A 19,498-nucleotide genomic window follows, 5' to 3' on the forward strand; every position below is an offset into this window, starting at 1 on the left:
TTTTTCTGTGGATCCTTTAAACTGGTCTGGTTTTTTTTTTGTTGTTGTTGCTGTTGGAGAGCAGATTCTGCCTTTGATTGAAATGGAATCTTCCACTATTTATCAAGTCTTTGTTGAATGAGTCATCCAAGCTGCCTCTTATTGGCTGAGGTGGTTAGTTCCCAAGGGATTGCCTGGCAGAGGCTGCAAGACCCTGCTTCATTCACAGAAATATTGGCTTGCTAGCTAGCCCTTTCATTCACAGAAACAGAATTTCATTCACATTTTGTTGTTTTTATCTGCTTCTAATGAAGAGAACTGTTTGGGAGTGACAGGGAATTTTGTTTCCCCTTTGGATAACAGTAGAAATAATCTATCGTGTGTGTGTATTTGCTGTTGCTATGATAGCAAGGGGAAGGAAAAAATGAATTCTGTGCCTATGCTGTAGGAGGTTTGCGACATGATGATGAACAGTGATTCTGCAGCTCACTAGAAACTTGCTTTTAGGTTGAATAGGACATTTCTATTATTCATCAATCCTGGAATCAGACTTGTTGGCTTCCTTTACTGTGCTGCAAATTATATCAATTAAATACAATTATTTAAAACTGTTTAAATGGCTTATATACTGCAGCTTTTTGCTCACAGTTATTGAGGAGACCCTCAAAATGACTTAATAACATGCTGTGGTGAGTCTCACTTATTTTGAAAGGAAATTGCTCATTTTTAAGACTATTTTTATTTTTTTGCCTGTGATCTGCATGCTCAAAATTAGTAAAGCTAATTCCACGTCAGAAATTAGTGGGGAATTTTTGAACCTTCACTGGACCCTTCCAGTAGAGGGAATATCCCATTTGCTTTTATCAGATGGAAGAAGGAATGCAAATTTTTGTCTCAAGCCTGACATCTGACTTTTCAAGAGAAAGGATTTTCCTGTGGATTATATGCAAAATGAAAGCAAGACCATTTTTCTTCCTTATTGACTGACTGCAGGATATCAAGATATAATTGAAAGGAATTTGATTTTTAAAAATTCTGTTTCCTAGTAATTTTTATGGTTTAAACAACAAAAACATTCAAGTGGAATTGAGCTCCACATAAAGTTCTCTCTTTGGATGGATTTCTGCGGAGAAAAGGCATATTATTTCTGAAGCTTATTGCCATATTTAGGAAATGTTTTTCTTTCGATATATGTATTTAATTTACTGGATAAGGAAAAAGGGACTATGATAACTTATTAAGAAAGATAAGTGCTATGCAAAGGTCAGATGCAGACATTTTCTTAAGAAACTGCATTGTCACTAGACACTTGTTATGGCTGCTTGGGTGTTTTGGGGTGTGGTATGGTGGGGGGAAGGAAATTAGTATTTCTTTTTACCTAGTAGATTTTTTCCTTACTTTTATTTGAAAAAATGTGATTCTAAATCATCAGGGCTTGAGGAAGGTCTTTTTCTTAAAAGTACTTTTCATATTGTTAAGCATATTGTTGAATACGTGTAAGGCTTGTGAAGATGAGTTGAGTGGGGGTAGTTTTAACCCCCAAGACAGAATTATGGATTTTTAGGAAGTTAATTGAACAAATTCAATTATCCTAAAATGACATGATCTCTGGGTGGGCACGTTTCACTGAGATACTGGTATTACTTCTGTTATCAAAAGAGTGAGGGTTCAAGAAAGGTGAGAAATAAAAAAAATTGGAAGGAAATATCTTTTGAGAAAAATAAGAAAAAAAGGAAATTGGAGAATTTTGAGAATTGATTGGTTCTGGTGTGCTGTAAGTGGGTGGATGTGCCTTTTTTTTTTTTGCTACAGGAAGTTGTAAGTGATTTGCTGTGTTCACTGAGCCTTTGTTGAAGAGGGTCTCCTCATTTGTGTGAGTCATGCTTTTACTGTGAGACTTGGCAGCTAAGCAGAATTGGAATCTCTATCAGAAAACTATTACTTTTCCTAGTCTAAGGAACCATAAGCAGTTTTCTTTCGTGGTTTTTGTTTTATTTTTGATGAAGGGGTGTGGAACAATTTTCTTCTTTTTTTCTTCCTTCCTTTAAAGGCATTTGGGGGGGAGCATCCCAATTTTACTGCCCTTACTCAATTATTATGTATTGTCTGCTATGAGAGAACAGGTGTTTTCTGGGTTGGCATCAGCTCTGCCAAAACATATACAGGAAACCAGATAGAAGGGCATGCGTCAACATACCAAGTATAACCGCTTCAGGAATGAATCAGTGACATCAGTTGATGAACTTATCCACAATTTGTCCACGAACACCAGCAAGGTCTCAACAATTGACACAACCTCAGCAATATCATCCTCATATGTGGTCTCAACCAAGGTTCTCCATAAAGACCAGGAGGATGGACCCACCACGCTTTGTACTCTTAAACATAAAGTATCTCACTTGAAATTCTCCAGCTCCAGCAACCTTTTGGGCATCAAAAACCTGCCTTCTGCAGTGAAGGACCTTGCTGTTTCCAAGTTGCCAGGCAGCTTGAATGTTCCTAGCTCAGCATCAGGCGCTTCAGACAACACATGTAACCTTGTCTCTGCCACTCTGTGTTCTCAGCAGAACACAAGCAAGATGAGCACAGGGAAAAAATTTCAATCAGAGGAGATGCAACTAGGAGGTGAAGTCTGCAATTCAAATAGCATTTTTGTCAATAAGCCTTCTGGAGGGTGGCTGCATTCAAATGAAAAGATCCTGGGACCTGGTGTGACGTTTGAAGTGAAGGTTGGTTTGCTTTCTTTCCATTCTCCCTTTTTATCAATGAAAATGTCCATGCTAGCTTCCAGGATAGATTGGTGAGGCTACAATAATCAGTGTTTACCTATTATTTTTCCATATATGCTGCACAGGTTAGAAGTACAGAAAAACAGACTTAGGAAAATTAGCATTAATTGTCACAAGGAAGGAGAAACATGTACTTTAACTCTTTAGCAGTCAGCATGTTTTTGCAGCGGTGTTGGGAGAAATGCAGAGGTGTCTTCTCAAATACACAGACACACATATGTTGTATATGCATATATTTACATATGTAGCTGTTTCATTAAATCCAAGCTTTTAATTTAGTGCAGTTTATTTTTATATCTCATTGTCACATAGTTATTAAGTATGTCTGCTGAAATTTCTCATTAAGGAGCAGACCTACCTTTGCATATAAAGAGCACTTATTTGTTATTTAGCAGGTTTTAAAATAAAAAAAGTCTATAAAATAATTATGGTAATCTTTTTGAATGAAGTGGAATAAAACATGTTGTCACTGTAATCAGTTATGGTTTGCCAAGTCAGTTGGTGCTTTTATTTTTTTTCCCATAAAAAGAATTATTATCTTTGCTTAGTGGAGCAAAATGCTTTTTATGAGAGATTGAGTTTCTCAAATAGCAGGATTTTTCCTAGCGTGTGTGTATATTTCATTTGAGCACTTATGTTTTGTGTTCAGAACAGCCAAACTTGAATGTGGGATGGTTTTTTGCTGCTATTATCTTCAGAAAGCATTTAAAAGCCTGGTTTAAATAGATTGGAAGGAGTGGGGCTTAGGAAAGCTGGCAGAAGAGTCTAGTTTTCATTTTCTAGTAGAATAGCTATAAAAGTACAATCTAATTCTTAACAGTTTAGCCATCCTAGCAGGTTTTCCTAGAATGCATTCTAAATAAATCTTAATTAAAAAATCTAGGTTGAAAAAAAAGACTAGTATTGTTATTTAAAGGTAGTGTTTTTATTTGAAAGGAAATGAAACACAATTTGTCTCTCTACCATATATGACATTGAGAAACCAGTAGGAATTTTGTTCCCAAGTGATGGTTGAATATAGAGTCTAGAATTGGGCTACTTCAAATTTCAGTTTGCATTACTTCTTTATTACAAAATAGAGTCTTTGTCATGATCATTTTTGAGGGCCAAAAATATTGAAGGAATTACTTTTTGAATCATGTGTGGACAAAATACTTTTCTGTAGAAACCAGCTGTTTGGGTATTGCAAATAAGCTTTTCCCTACTATTTTGAGTTTTATATTAAAATGTATTATTATTATTATTATATCTGAAAAGGAATCACTCTATTTTGGTACCAATGACATTTAATCTTAAAACAGGCAGATGATAACTTTTGAAATTAACTATTTTTTGTTAATTTACTTTATGTAGAATAATTATATAACTGTTGAATAATAAAATAGGCATAAATTTTAAACTTAGTTTAAAAGTTTAAAAGCAGAGTGGATTATTCCCAGAATACTAATATAATTATAACTTTAAGTAAATCACCCTATATTTAAATTATACACTGGCAAAGTTTTCTAGATAAGCATCATTGTGGAGTAGGGGAAAACCTCCTAAAGAGTTCAAAATAATTAGGTTCAAACTGACTCTGGTACGTGCTACCTTAGTCAAAGAATTTAGTCTTATATTATTTTCTTCATTTATAAAACACACAAATTGGACTAGATAATCTCCAAGGTTTCTTCCAGCTTTAAACCTTATGAGCTTATGATTTAACTAACATATGATTAAAATCAGTAGAATTTATGGAATTTCTGGTTCAATTGTCCTTTACTTTTGAGAACATAGAAAACTATGTTTTTAATATTTTTCCCTTTAAAGCAATGTTAACTTTTTTTTACTCTTGTTTTATACAATGTTGAGCCATACCAATAACACTAACAGCCAAAGTACTAAAAACAAAATAGCTACAAATAGCAAATCAATGATTAATATGTCGTTTTTTTTGCAAAGGCTATCCTTGTTAGGAAGCCAGCTACACTAGATTTCTCTATTTTTCTCTCACTTACTTCTAAATTCTTTGTATTCTAGTTTTAACCTCATAATTAAAAGGAAACTGATCTCTTAAAAGTCACCAATGATCTCTTATTTGACAAATCTTCATTTTTCTTAACTTCTCTGCAGCCTTTGACACTGCTGATTACTCCCTTCTCCAGGATACTCTATTTTTTCTAGGTTTTAATGACACTGCTATTTCCTGGTTTTCCTCCCACCTATATGACAATTCCTCAGTCTACATTGCTGAATCTTCATCCAGGTAGCATTCAGTAATCAGGAGTACCCCTGAAGACTCTATCTTGGGCTTTCTTTTCTTTTCCTACTAATACCATCTTGCTTAGAAATTTCATCAGCACCCATGAGTTCAAATATCCTCTCTCTGGATTCCAAGAGCTATTTATCTACTACCAGTTCTTCTCATGATCTCCTTTTCTGCATCTTTGAAGTGTGTCCTTTGAACATACTGTCCTTTTGGACATCTTAAATTTTCTCTGTACTTATTTCAATTTCAATTTTCTTCTGTTATTGCTATAGAATACATTTTTTTACACTATATTGAGTGGTAATGGTGAATAGACATCTTTGCTTTTCCCCTGATCTTATTGGAAAGGCCTCTAGTTTATCCCCATTAGAGCTATTGCTGTTTTTTGGGTTATAGATAGATACTACTTATCAAATTAAGTCAAGGTATATTTATTCCTAGGTTTTCTAGTGTTTTTTTTTCTTAACAGGAATAGGTTCCTACATATTATAAAAACTGTTTTGCATCTGTTAATACAACCATATTATTTTTTCTTGTGATTTATATGTTCAGTTATTTTTTAATAGCTTTCCTACTGTTGAACCAGTTTTCCATTTTGGGTATAAGTCTAGCCTGATCATCATGTATGATTTGTGTGATATGTTGCCATAGACTTATTGGTATTATTTTATTAAAAAATTTGCATCAACATTCATTAGGGATACTAGAATCTAGTTTTCTTTTTTTGTTTCAACTCTTTCTGGTTTACATATCAGAATCATATTAGTATCAAAGAAGATACTCTTAGAATCTTTTCTTTTTCTAATTTTTCACAATTTTTATTGTACTGGGATTAATTATTCTTTAAATGTTTGATAAAATCATGTCCTATTTTTTCCTTCATGAGTTTTTTTTATAGCTTGTTCAACTTCTTTTTTCTAATGTTGGGTTATTTAAGCACTCTATTTTCAATTCTATCAACATGAACATTTTATATTTTTAAAATAGCCATCCATTTCATTTAGATTGTCAATTTTATTGGCATATAATAGAGGAAATGGTTTCAAATAATTTCTTTTGTTTCTTCATTTGTTTGAATTCACTCCTTTTATTTTATTCTCCTACATTACACGTAAAAATAATTTAAAACATTTTTTAAAGTTTTGAATTGCAAATTCTATCTCTTTTTCCTTCATTTTACCCCTTCCAAAGACAGTAAGCAATCTGTTGTAGGTTATACATGTGCAGTCACATAAAATACTTCCATATTGGTAATTTTGTGCAAGAAGACTCAAAGACTCTTTCTGCCCTTCCCATTCTTCTCTTAAGACAATCAAAGTAGGGGCAGCTAGGTGGCTCCGTGAATAGAGCCCTGGCCCTGGAGTCAGGAGGACCTGAGTTCAAATATGGACTCAGACTCTTGACCCTTACTAGCTGTGTGACCTTGGGCAAGTCACTTAATACCAATTGCCTTGCCTTTCCCCTTCCAGAAAAAAAGATAATCAAAACATAATAGGGACACTCTCAAGCCCTCTGTCTAATAAAACTCCCTTTATGACCACTGAACGCTGACAGAGGGACTGTATGTTTCATCGCCTTGTATTAGAATGTAAACAGTTCATTCACTTATGATTGCTTCTTATGTTTATCTTTTTATATTATACAGCTTAAGGTTTTCCTAGATTTAGTCACTTCACCACATTACAACTTGATAAAAGAGAAAGAACTGGAAAACAAAGTCTTTTTTTCATAAAAAGGGGATGAAAATTCAGCACCTTTGTTGTTTAAAATCTCCCTTAAATCCTAACTTGTTTGAACAAAGATAGGTAGAGTCCTTATTTAATAGCAATGATAATAGCTAATATTTATATAAATTTTTATGATTTGCAAGCTGCTTTACAAATCTTATCTCACCTTAGCCTCACCACAACGCTGGGAGGTAAGTGCTCCTTTTATCTCCATTTTACAGATGAGGAAACTGAGGAAGAAGTCATGTGACATGCCCAAGGTCATCTAGCCAGCCTCCATTCTATCTAATGAGATGGAAACAGTAACTAGACTTAGACTTCTCAATGCATGCAATAAAACTATTAACCAAAGTGTGCAAACAATACCCTCCTCTAAAAACAAACCAACAATCTGATTTTTAGAGGTTCTGATAAGTTCTTTCACACTGGACTTTTGATAAGGTTCCCTCAATACCAATTGGAGGCTATATGTGTCTCTCCAAAGTTGTCATCTGCCAAGTTTCCATAAATCACCACTGCCCTCAAGACATCACGGGCTACTTCAAGTCTCAACTGTAGACTCTAGTCATTCTTTTTTTTCCTCTTTTTTTGGAGGGCAGTTAGGGTTAAGTGACTTGCCCAAGGTCACACAGCTAGGTTTGTGTGTGTGTGTGTGTGTTAAGTGTCTGAGGCTGGATTTGAACTCAGGTCCTCCTGACTCCAGGGCTGGTGCTCTATTCACTGTGCCACCTAGCTGCCCAACTCTAGTCATTCTTATAGCAGGTTGATGCTATGAGAACGAGTGTTTTTTTTTTTTTTTACCTCCTTGCTATGGGTGTTCCTAAGTTGTTTGCCACATAATTTGATTGGTTAGTTTACTACATTAGTTAATGATAAAGTTGTTTAGTTTTCATTGGTGGTCTGTCTTCTCAGAGCATCCATATACATTTATTGGTCTTTAAGAGTGCACACATTGTTTAATATATCATACCACACAAGTGCTTATTTTATTATTGAAAAGCAACTTACTCAAAACGATTCAATCATAAAATGTGAGCTTAAGACAAACTTATTCCTACTACCTTAAGGTGCTAACACTTGTTCTTCCTACATATGCTCTCATTCTATTTTAAAATACCTTACAAATTCTTAATACTATACCTTTTTGGTAACTGCCAAATACAGGGTGTCCCTAAAGTCTTAGGGTAGTTTTAAAACTTAAGGACTTTGGATAGGAATCTTGCAAAATAATCAACAGTGAAGTTATTTATAAATTCATCTATGATTCATTGTTTATTATGAAATAATTTACTTTTGATCTTACTACTTATTAAATAGGGGTGAATCATGTAATTCTTTTTTTGAGCATGAAAAACTGAGGTTTTAAAAATAGAGTACAAAAATATACAATCATGTGGGTGGTTTACACATTATCTAACCTAGAAAGATAGATGGAAAGATTACAATTCAATTTGTTGTGAAAAGGATACAGTAAGATTTTTTTTCTGTGACCCAGACATAGATTGTATGAGGAATGCCCTGTGTTAGGAATCAGAATGCTTGGATTCTAGTTCTAGCTCTGCCATTAACTTGCCTCAAACAAGTCACCTCCCCACTTTGCTCCTCTGTTTTTTCATCTATAAAAGAAATGAGAGGGTTGGGTCAGACAATTTCTATGAGCATTTTCAGCTTTACTGAAATTATAATTCCAGGACAGGTAAATATATAGATACTTACATAAACTTTATTTTTCTTGTTTCCTTTCAACTTTCAAATTCTGTGATCAATAGAATAATGTCATTAATCCTTTTAATATTCACATAAATAATGAGGCAATTAAGAAAAGCAAAGTCCTTTTACTAGAAACTAATAAAGAAAGCTTCCTTGATTTCTTTCCTGACAAAAAGAATCATTCGCTTTGTACAATTATGCCATCTTTTGTGTGTTAGTCAAAGTGGTATCCCTAATGCATAGCTCCAAACATGTAATTTCCCTTCTCATGAAGCTCCGGTGACTTCCTGTTGATTCTGATGCCAAACACACACTCCTCTGTTTGGCATTTTACACCCTTTACAGTATGGCTCCAACATGCCTTCTTGCACTCAAACTGGCTTATGTGCTGCCACTTACCTGTAACATTCATCACCCATCTCCAAGCCTTTAGATAGCCACAGGCTAAAATGAGCTGTTTCACCTTTGCCTCTTAGTACTTCTAATATATCATACCACACAAGTACTCTAATATCCTTCAAAGTTCACTTCATCTGTACCCCTACATGAAACTTTTCCTTATTCCTCCTGATGTTAGTAATTCCTTCCAAAATTTCTTGTATTTATTTTTCATGTATTTTGCATCTGCTTATATGTGTACAGTTTGTTTACCCTAATAAAATATAAATTTCTTCAGGGCCAGATCTATTTTGCTTTTATGGATTTGTATGCCCAGTGCTTAGCATAGAAACATTTAGATACTGCTTGATTCATTAATATTGACAGTGAACGATAGTGTCCCCAAATAGAGAGAAATCTGGGAAGATACTGTATGTTAGTGAGTAAGCACCAAAGAATTCAACAAACTTGAAAAAAATCTCAAGTTCTCAGATTTAGTTTTAAGACTTAAATTTAATTAATTCATTATTTGTTTGATTTGACTTAAATTTTGTCTTAAGACTAAATCTAAGAACTTACAATGTTTTTTTTTTCAAGATAGTTGCATTTTTTAGTTGCTTGTTTTAGTATCACATAGCAGAAAGAACCCTGGATTGGAGATTCAGGAGATGTGGGCTTTCATCCTAGCTCTACCATCAACTAGCTGTGTAACCTTGGGAAAATTACTTCACCCCTCTATCTCCGTTTCCTTACTTATAAAATGAAGAGACAGGGCAATACAGTCCCTCTCAGCACTAAAATCCTGATTCTTGACAAGTACAGAAAGCAGGGAAAATAATGAAATAAACAGAAGTCTATTGGTTTTATTATGTTTAGGACTGGTCCCACAGAAGGGAAACATAGCATTACTTGAGATTCCATTATAATTATCCTGGCAAGATCCTTGTTGGATTCTGATTCCGATTTTCATAACTTTGCTAGGACCAGTGTTTTCCTGACATTCTTTCTCCTCCTCAGGCAACCTTGTTGGCTCCAGCTTCCCTGACAAAGCTTCCTGGTCTGAGAGCATAAAAGGTCCCAGTGGCATATAACTGAGGTTTCTCAGACTTGGGATATTGGAGACAGAGAGACTGTGTCCAGAGAAGCTATGTACCACTGTATCCTTCTTGCATATTTTTGCAGAGTTAAGGCAAAGCAGACCTGTTAAGTGTTCAGTGATTTTCCCGTGCCTCATTTCAGTCCCTTCATTGATCTTGAACTAAGAGGGTACTGGGGTTAGGGCTGGGCCCACAATAGTAGTGCAAGGAAAGTTTGAGGAGGTTCAGAGGTTAGCCACAAAATGATCAAGTGGTTAGAAACTAGTAGATAAAAGGTTAAGGTGAAGAGATTATTTAGAATAGAAAAATAGAGGTGTTGGGGGTGAATTATAATTCTTCAGATTTTAACCAGGATTACAACCAGCTCTTCAGTTTGTCTAAGGAAAAGGAAAGAAAAAAAGGCCTTTATTGAAAGCATAAGAGATTTGGGTTATATAGTAGGTGAAAAATTTCATAATAGTGAAGGCTGATAAACACTGGAGTTGGTTGCTGGGGAAAGTCTTTAAAAATAGAATATTATGTCTACTCAAAGAACCTCACAAATTTTCTTATAAGCTCTGTGATTACTCCTCGTTGGGCCTCAGTTTGAGATGAAGAATAAGCATGATATTTCAGCTGTTTCTCTGACCCTTCTGTTCTGCCCAAATAAAACAAAATAACAACAATAGCTGATATTTAAACAGTGTTGTAAAATTTTGAAACTATTTTACATATATTATTTCAATTGACCTACATAACAACCTTGGGAAGAAGGTACTACAGGTGTTATTTCCATTTTACAGGTAAGGAAAACTGAGGTCATACAGCTAGCAGTACCAGATGGAATTCAAACACCAATATGTTGCATTTTTAAAAATTGTATATATTTTTTAAAAAAGCTTTTATTGATGCTTTTTACTTATATCACTAACATTTCCTAATTTGTCCCTTTCCAACAGCAACCTTTCTTCAAAGACAGTAGAATTGAGATAAGTAAAGTAAAATTTTGACCATGTCTGACAGTATATACCTAATTAAAAAAAGTTAATTAATTTATTTTTAGTTTTCAGCATTCACTTTCATAAGTTTTAAATTTTCTCTATCTCCCTTCTCTCCCCCCTCCCCAAGACGGCATGCAATTTGATATAGGGTCTACATATAAGTTCTTATTAAACATATGTTTACATTAATCATGTTGAATAGAAGAATTAGAACAAATGGGAGGAACCATGAGAAAGAAAAAACAAAGCAAAACAAAACAAAAAGCGCAAATGGTAAGCTTTGATCTGCATTCAGACTCCATATTTCTTTCTCTGGATGTGGATGGCATTTTTCATTATGAGTCTTTTGGAATTATTTTAGGTCCTTGCATTGCTAAGAAGAACTAAATCTATCAAAGCTAGTCATTGCACACTGTGGCTGTTACTGTGTACAGTGTTCTCCTGGTTCTGCTCACTTCATTCAGTGTCAGTTCATATAAATCTTTCCCGGTTTTTCTGAAGTCAGTCTTATACCTTATTTTTAAACTACAGTTTGCCACCTCCCTATCAAGAGGAGTTAGGTATGCCTCAATATTAGCCTTCTGGTGTCAAGATAGATGAATGCATTTCTCTGAGTTTTGATGTCTTTTTGTGTTTTTTTTTTTTTACCTTTATGTTAATGTGTAAATTGTGTATTTTGTTGTCTTGGTTCTGCTTATTTCATTCTGCATTATTTCATACAGTTCTTCCCAAGTCCCTCTGCATTCTTTTTATTTATTTTTTATGGCACATTAATATTCCTTACTATCCATATGCCACAATTCAGCCATTTTTCAAAAGATTGGTATCTACCTTATTTCCAATTTCTTTCTATTATAAAACCTGCTGATATATATGTAATATATATTATATAATATATATACATACATACATATATATATATGTATATATATATATAAGCTCATATGGGACATTTCCCTTTATCTTTAACCTCCTTGGGGGTAGATGATTAGGAATGTTATCACTGCAACAATGGGCATAAAAAATTTGGTTTCTTTTCTAGCATACTTTCAAACTGTTAAAAATAGTTGGATTGATTTATATAGCTCAACTCAGTCATGTGCTATGCATCTATCTTTATGTAGGCCCACCAACATTATTACCTTCTATTATTTTTGCCAATTAGATAAGTATCAGAGAAAAAAATCACAATTAATTCTATTAATTTATGTTCCCCTCATATGATTCCCTTAGTGATTTGGAGCAATATTTCATATGTTTATTGATCATTAACTTTTTACCTTTTGAAAAGTGCTCATTTAATTGGATAATAGATTTAAGTTTGCATATTTGTACCAGTTTTCTATATATGTTAATATCAGACTTTTAATAAAGAGATTTGATGTAATGGTGTTTTCCCCTTCAACTGACAGTTTATCTTTTATTCATTACATTGATTTTATTAGTATAATCAAGATGGCTTGCTTTTACTTTCATAATCTCTTTTATCCTTTGGTTATGAATTTTTCTGCAGACCATAAATCTAATCTACCCCCTTTTATATCTAGTTTTATTTATTTATTTTTAACTATAATGTTTCTTTTTCCATAGAGGCCACTCATTCATGTTATTTCTGTTATAACTACATATGTGAAACTAATAGGATTTTTAAAAAAAGGAATCTGTGATAAATCTATGGCCTAAGAATTTTAAACACAAATATATAAAGTATAGGTAATAAGCATGATGAACTATATGTAGTGGAAGATGGCTTGGGAAAGATGGCTCAGAAGGAACAGAATAAGTATATGTAGTGTGTGTGTGTGTGTGTGTGTGTGTATGCACATTGCAAGTGTGGGTGAAGATGTATTGTGAGGAAATCCAGGAACTAGATGGAGGGAAATTATAGAGACCATTTAGATAGAGATGGATGGAGGCAGAAATAGAAGCTCTTTATAAGGGAATACATAAACATCAGCGAAACACTGCTGTTGTACTGACTTGTGGGTTTTTTCTCAGCAAAGATACTGGAGTGGTTTGCCATTTCCTCCTCTAACTCATTTTACAGATGAGAAAATTGAGGCAAATAAGGTTAAGTGACTTGCTCAGGGTCACACAAGTGTCTGAGGCTGGATTTGAACTCAGGTCTTCCTGACTCCAGACCCAGCTCTATATCTACTGCACCATCTACCTGCCCTGTACTGACTTGTAAGTTCTTCTAAATTATTATTACAGAGGCTAGATGGATATTTTAGAGGCTAGATAGCTATTTAGTTAAGATGGCATGGCCACATCATTTTTTGCTTCCTATTAGCACCAATACAGTTCTTACCTTGTAAAGTATGCATTTTAATGGATGTAAATACCAAGCTTTGCTCATCAATATTGTTTCTCACATCACCTCCCAGAAAAGAAAAAGAATGGAGTGAGATTCCCCTCTTAATCTAGTCTTTCTCAGCTTCATCCTTCCACTTCCCTCTATTTCCAGACTCTGCTTTTGGTTGGTTGGAGTCCTTACGTCCTGCGAAAAAGGTTGTGGCTTCTCAGATAAGTCCTGGAATCACTGTGGTGTAGTGAGTCTAGCACGGGATTTGGAATCAGTACCTGTATTCATATCTGGTCTCTGCTCTAACTACCTTCATGCAGTTAACTGGAAGTTTTCAAAAAGTGAATGAGTAATAAATCTATGATCTCATAATTTTACCTGGAAATATGTGAGGTCTGGATAATAAGCAGTTTGCCATGGTCAGGACACATCTAGAGCACAGTGTTCAGTTTGGGGGCCACAGTTATAAAGGGATATTGGCAACCTATAAGGCATTCATGTTTAAGAGGTTTGGTTAAAAGAACAGGCAATGTTTAGCCTGGAGAAGACACAGGGGAGACATGATAACTACTTTCAAGTATTTGAAGAATTGTCATGGGAAAGAGGGATCACACTTGTTTCATTTCCCCCAGAGGATAGACCTAGCAGCACTGGGTAGAAGTTGCAAAAGAGGCAAATTTAAGCTTAATATCAGGAAAAATTTCCTAATAGAGACATTTAAAAATGTAATAGACTACATGAGGAGAAGATATATCCTCCACCCCAACTCCCACCCCCAATGGAGGTCTTTAAATGGAGGCTAGCTACCTATTGTCTGATATGTTATAGTGAAGATTCCTTTATCTGAATGGACTAGATGACAGCTGAGATATGTTATCAGTGTAAAATTCTGTGGGTTTGCAATTCTGTAATTCCTTTTCCGTGTGACAACCTTAAAGGACATTCTTGAGAAAGAATAGCACAGGGCAGTCAAATTTCTTATATTTACCCCAATCTCCTTAGCTTCACAATTGGTCTTTAAACTCTGCCTATTCACAACTCCTTGAAGTTTTATTTCCCTAGGTTAGGAATGTACCTGGTTCAGCCTGGTTGGTGTCCCACTAATTCAAGTTTGATGATCAGATGAAATAAGGCACTTGTAAGTCATCCAACAGTTTTCTAAATAAGATTTACTTGTCAATAGCGTAAAAGAGATATTCAACAAAGATACTCCAGGGGTAGCTAGTTGGCGCAGTGAACAGAGCACGGGCCCTGTAGTCAGGAGGACCTGAGTTCAAATCCAGCCTCAGACATTTGACACACTTACTAGATATGTGACTTTGGGTAAGTCACTTAACCCCAAATGCCCTGACGTCCCCCCTCCAAAAAAAATATTCCAACAATTAGCTTGGGTAGACATCCTATTCCTTCCATCCCCACTCATCTTTATATGGAAATGCATCTGGTCAGCAAGGCATAGTGTAGTGATTTGTGAGCCCTTGGGGTATTTGCCAAATCAGGAGAACCCTGATCCTAGTGTGTGAGTCTTTTTGTGTCCTTTAGTAACCAGGAAGTCATGTTGATGGCTACCTGCATTAAGAGAGACACAGCTTAAGTCTTGACCCTGGGGCTAATCAATTGTCAAGGACAGCTTTGTAGCCTTAGGGATAGAACAAGAAACAACCCCTCTCCCCCTCCCAGACTAACTCCTGTTCTGGGGGTAGGATAGATTTGTTTACCCCTGGTAGATATTTGTCCTGTCACAGAGTTCAGTGGAAATTTAGAACTCGGAAAAGAAATGAATGCCCTGATAGACCCCAAGAAGTAACCACATTTTCTCACCTTGACATTTATAACCTCTAAGTTAGTTGCTCCTTTTTTTTTCACCAAATAGTTATTTAGATGAGTGAAGCCCCCTGAAATCTCAGGTTTCTGATCACTTTGTCATGGCATTCTAGTGCTGTTGTCTTTTTATGGGTATCAATCCTAGGTTAGAAACATCCTGAAAAGGCATTTTTCTCATTAAGAAACGTGGAAAAAGAAACACAAGCTTATCCTAAATTGTAAAAATTTAAGCTTGTAGACATACTTAACCACTGTGTGAGATTTGCACTTCACCATTGCTCAGAACTGAAACATTCTGGCATATTTCACTTTATCATATTTAATTAAGTATAATTATTTGGCAGACTCCGTCGATCTACTGATAATAAATTTACTGCTAATGTTTTATGCTTACATGGTATACTTCTGAAGATATCAGAGTCTTCTGTAAATGTTAATTAAAACTTTTTAGAGTCATCTACCCAAATAGAACCTTTATGAGGAAAAAACCCCGACAAACTAATTTGTATCTCTGTTGGCTTACTTAGTCTTGGTCTCACACTGTGATTAAGAGAGACATTTCAGCTTCTTCTTACACAGTTCTGCCTGTGTGTTTTTGAGAAAGTTATTTATCTCTTTGGGCCCAGTTTCTTTATCTATAAAATATGGAGTTTGGACTAGATGATATCAAAGTTCTCACCTCTAAAATATGATCTTATAATCTAGCGTCATTCTAACTTTGCAGTCTTTACTCCTGATCCAATCCAATTCAGGGGTCATTTATGAAATATCTGCCATATGCAATAGAGGTAGTATAGAATAAGGGAGAGTTGGCCCTGAAGTAGGAAGATAGAGTTGAAGTCCTGCCTCTGACCCTTATTGGCTGTAGGATCCTGGACTGATCACTTGAAATCTCAGAGTTCTAGTCCTGAGGTGTCAAATTCATGGCCTGTGTGGGTCAGGAATCCATTTCTATTGAGTTTGACACCATGGTTCCAGGCAATTCTCTAAGAATCTAAATTGCTCAGACGGTACTGAACTATGTTGGTTTTAGAAGGACTTCCCTTAGCTGAGAATTTCTGCTCTCCAATACCCCTTCTTATAATTCAAGGTATTATCCTAGGGACAGAAAAGCAAAATGATAAATAGTTCTTGTCTTTAGGAACTTCTATAGTCCTGGGGCAGGTTGGGAGGGGGTGAGGAGAATTAAAGGCAAGAACAAATAAATAATCCACAATGATTTGAAAGAGAGAACACAAACTGGTACAAGGATGAGGAAAAGAATCTTGTAGGAGGTTGAACATAAACTGACTACTGAAGAAAGCCAAAGAGTCTCAAGGGCAGAGGCAGATCTATCCTAGGAATGAAGTTAGCCTTGGACAAGGTAGGGAGGTAAGAATATAACATAAGGTTAATGTCTCCAAATCCCAGAAATATGTGCAGGTCATTCTTTCTTCCTTCAAAAGAGGAATTATGTAAGTGTGGAAAGGTAAGGCAGAGTCAGATGATGAAGGACTTTAAGTGCTAAACTAAAGAGTTTGTATTTTGTCTTATAGATGTTAGGGAGCCATTGAAGGTTTTTGATTGGGGGACTGACAAGGTAAATTTCTGCCTTTGGAAGATTATTTTTGGCAAATATATGGAGAATACTTTAGAGACTGCAGAGACTACTAGCAGGGAACCCAACTAGGCCATTTCAATGGCCTGGAGGAGAGGTTCTGTGGGCCTGGCCTAGGGTGGTGGCCACATGAATAGAGAAAGCGATGAATTTCAGAATTCCTGTGGAGGACAAATTGAGTCAAAAAACAGTTTCTGCCCTGGAGAAACTCAGTCTCTAATGGGGGAGAAAACTTGTATACAACTATGTACAAACCAGATATATACAAAATAAATGGAAATAATTAACAGAAAGAAAGCACTAGAATTGAGGACTGGACTTCTGGATGAGATTGTAGCTGGGACTTGAAGTAAGCCAGGTCCACCACACCTGGAAAACTCTCCCTCCTCATCTCTGCCTCCCAGCTTCCATGGTTTTCTTCAAGTCTCACCAGCAAGAAGCCTTTCCCAGGCCTCTTTAATCTTAGTACCTCCCTCTGAGACTACCTCCAGTTTTTCTTGTGTCTATCTTGTTGGTTATGTGGAAATGCAGCATATGAGAGAGAATAAGACATCATCTCTATAGAGATTATAAATAGAGGCAGTACATAGAACACTGGGTCTGGAGTCTAGAAGACCTGAGTTCAAATCCGCCTCAGATGATTACTAACTCTGTGACCCTGGACAAATCATTTCACTTGTTTCTGCCTCAGTTTCCTCATCTGTGAGATGGAGATAAAAATAGCACCTATCTCCTAGAGTTGTCATGAGGATCAAAGCAGAAAATGAGTACTTTGCAAAACTTAAAGTCCTATACAAATTCTTTATTATTGTTGTTGTTAATAATAATGATGATATGAATCCATGGAAGTAAAGCACTGAGAGAAGGTATATCAAGAGAAGAGTAGCTCCATCAAATGCATCCTGTACTTTCCTGTCTCTGTGCCTTATTCATACTTCTTATGCCTAGAATATCTTTTATTTTCCCACTCATCCTTCAAAGCTCATTGAAATGCCACCTCTTCTATGATTCCCCATTTTAGTAATGACCTCATCCTTCTGACTTCACTTCTAGCCTTGTGATTTTGATGGTTGCTTTTGTTGGTGTTTTTGGGCTTTTGAAATAAATCGTAGTCATCATCTGCAAAAGAAATATTTAGCTCCCGGTATGCATTTGCTTTTCTAATGGGGCAAATAGACCCGCCTCATTTATTTTTCTAATGTTGGTTTATTTCAATCGTCTGTTTCTTATTTCATCAATTTGGCTGTTATATATTTTTGTAAGTATTCACTGTGCTAGATGCTGGGAACACAAAAACAAAACAAAAAAGCGTTTCCTGCTTTTAAGGAGATTACATAGTAATGGAGGTGGAGTGGGGGCAGGAATAGAACATGTAAACAAAAACATTAATCATTTCTTTTACAGTCTCTGTTTTGTTGGCATATACTTGTGTGGATTATTCTTTATTAATTTCCGTTATTCCTTTACCATTTATTTTAAGTTCCTTTCCCAGTTTGATTTTGTTAATTAGATTCTCCTCAGTATTTTTGTTAATTTAGCTAATAGTGTATATTTTAGTTGGTTTAAAAAAAAACCTTGGTTCATTAATTCAATTACTTTTAACTGTATTAATTTCTCTTTTGCTCTTAGCAATTTCTCTTTTATGTTTAATTTTTGTATAAATTTGTTGATTTTCTATATTTTACTATAAATTCAGCTCATCAATCTTCCCTTTTTATCTTTTGTAAGTATTCAGAAAAATAAATTTTCCTCTAAGAACTGCTTCAAGTATAATTTATAAATTTTATTATGTTATGTTATATTTTTGTCATGTGATATAATTTTTGTTGTTGTTTCTATATTATGTTTTTTGTCCAGTCCTTCTAAATGAAGTTTTTTATACCTCTTTAAATCTTTTGATTATATTTCTTTCATTAATTACTATTTTAACTGTGTAATGTGCTATAAAAGTATTATTTAAAATATATTTTCTGAATTTATAAATATTTTATGTTCTTACAGATAACAACACATTTTTTTCTTAATCTACATTTCCAATTTGCTTTCACATAAATGAGGGAGATTTTATTGTATTTGAAAGTAGTAAACATAAGGTACAAAAATCACCTGCTTTAGCCTGCCATTTAAATATCAGACATATTAAAAATGCATCTTATTACTATCAATGAATCAGTTATTAAATCTCCATATTTCAGTATATAGGCATGATTCTAGCCCCCAACAAGCATACTCTGAAAACATTAGGTAAAATAATATTATATGGGCAGCTTGCTATAGTACATTGATCAATCAGATGAAAAATATGGTTTCATGATATTGCAATGGCATTTGATTATAATTTAAAAATTGTTTTATTTTGAAAAAGCATTGGAATAACAGTACTGGGTATTCTTGTATTCTCTAAGTTATATACCTCCAGAAAGAGCTCAAAGATCACTGTTTATTAATATATCTTAATTAAGTCATCTATTTATAGGTAGGAAAATTAAGGTAAATATTTTTTTTTCTGTAAACACTGACAGTGCAGAATCAGTGAGACCTAAACTTGGTTCTTTCTTATTGGTGATCATGGCTTACTTTGGGCTACAGGCTAAACCATGATCCTTTACATTAGAGTCTAATAGCTTATCATCAAATAGAAGAGATAATGTAGAGGAATAGAACTAAAATAGAAATTCAAATGTAAGTACATAGGAGACACACAGATTAATTTCCTTGATAGTGGTGGAGTAGGGATAGTACTCTAACCAAGTTGTTATATAATGTGGACCTTGAAGTATGGGACATTTTAAAAATATTTTCAGCAGGTAGAGATAGTTCTTCTTCTTCTTCTTCTTCTTCTTCTTCTTCTTCTTCTTCTTCTT

The 19,498-nt window shown here is 34.8% G+C and overlaps 1 protein-coding gene across 1 annotated transcript in view; it reads left to right on the forward strand.

The window, feature by feature from the left end:
- The first annotated feature begins 1,829 nt into the window (after positions 1 to 1,829).
- SHC3 (SHC adaptor protein 3) overlaps positions 1,830 to 19,498 on the forward strand; it is a 164,287-nt gene continuing 146,618 nt past the window's right edge. Inside the window, exon 1 of the mRNA XM_069087744.1 lies at positions 1,830 to 2,708. Coding sequence (XP_068943845.1) covers positions 2,163 to 2,708 — 546 coding nt within the window. The 5' untranslated portion in view covers positions 1,830 to 2,162. The remainder of the gene's footprint in view (positions 2,709 to 19,498) is intronic.

The sequence above is a fragment of the Petaurus breviceps genome, unplaced genomic scaffold, assembly GCF_028583685.1.
Source record: "Petaurus breviceps papuanus isolate PSGF00001 unplaced genomic scaffold, PetGlider_PUasm1.0 183, whole genome shotgun sequence".
Taxonomy (NCBI): domain Eukaryota; kingdom Metazoa; phylum Chordata; class Mammalia; order Diprotodontia; family Petauridae; genus Petaurus; species Petaurus breviceps.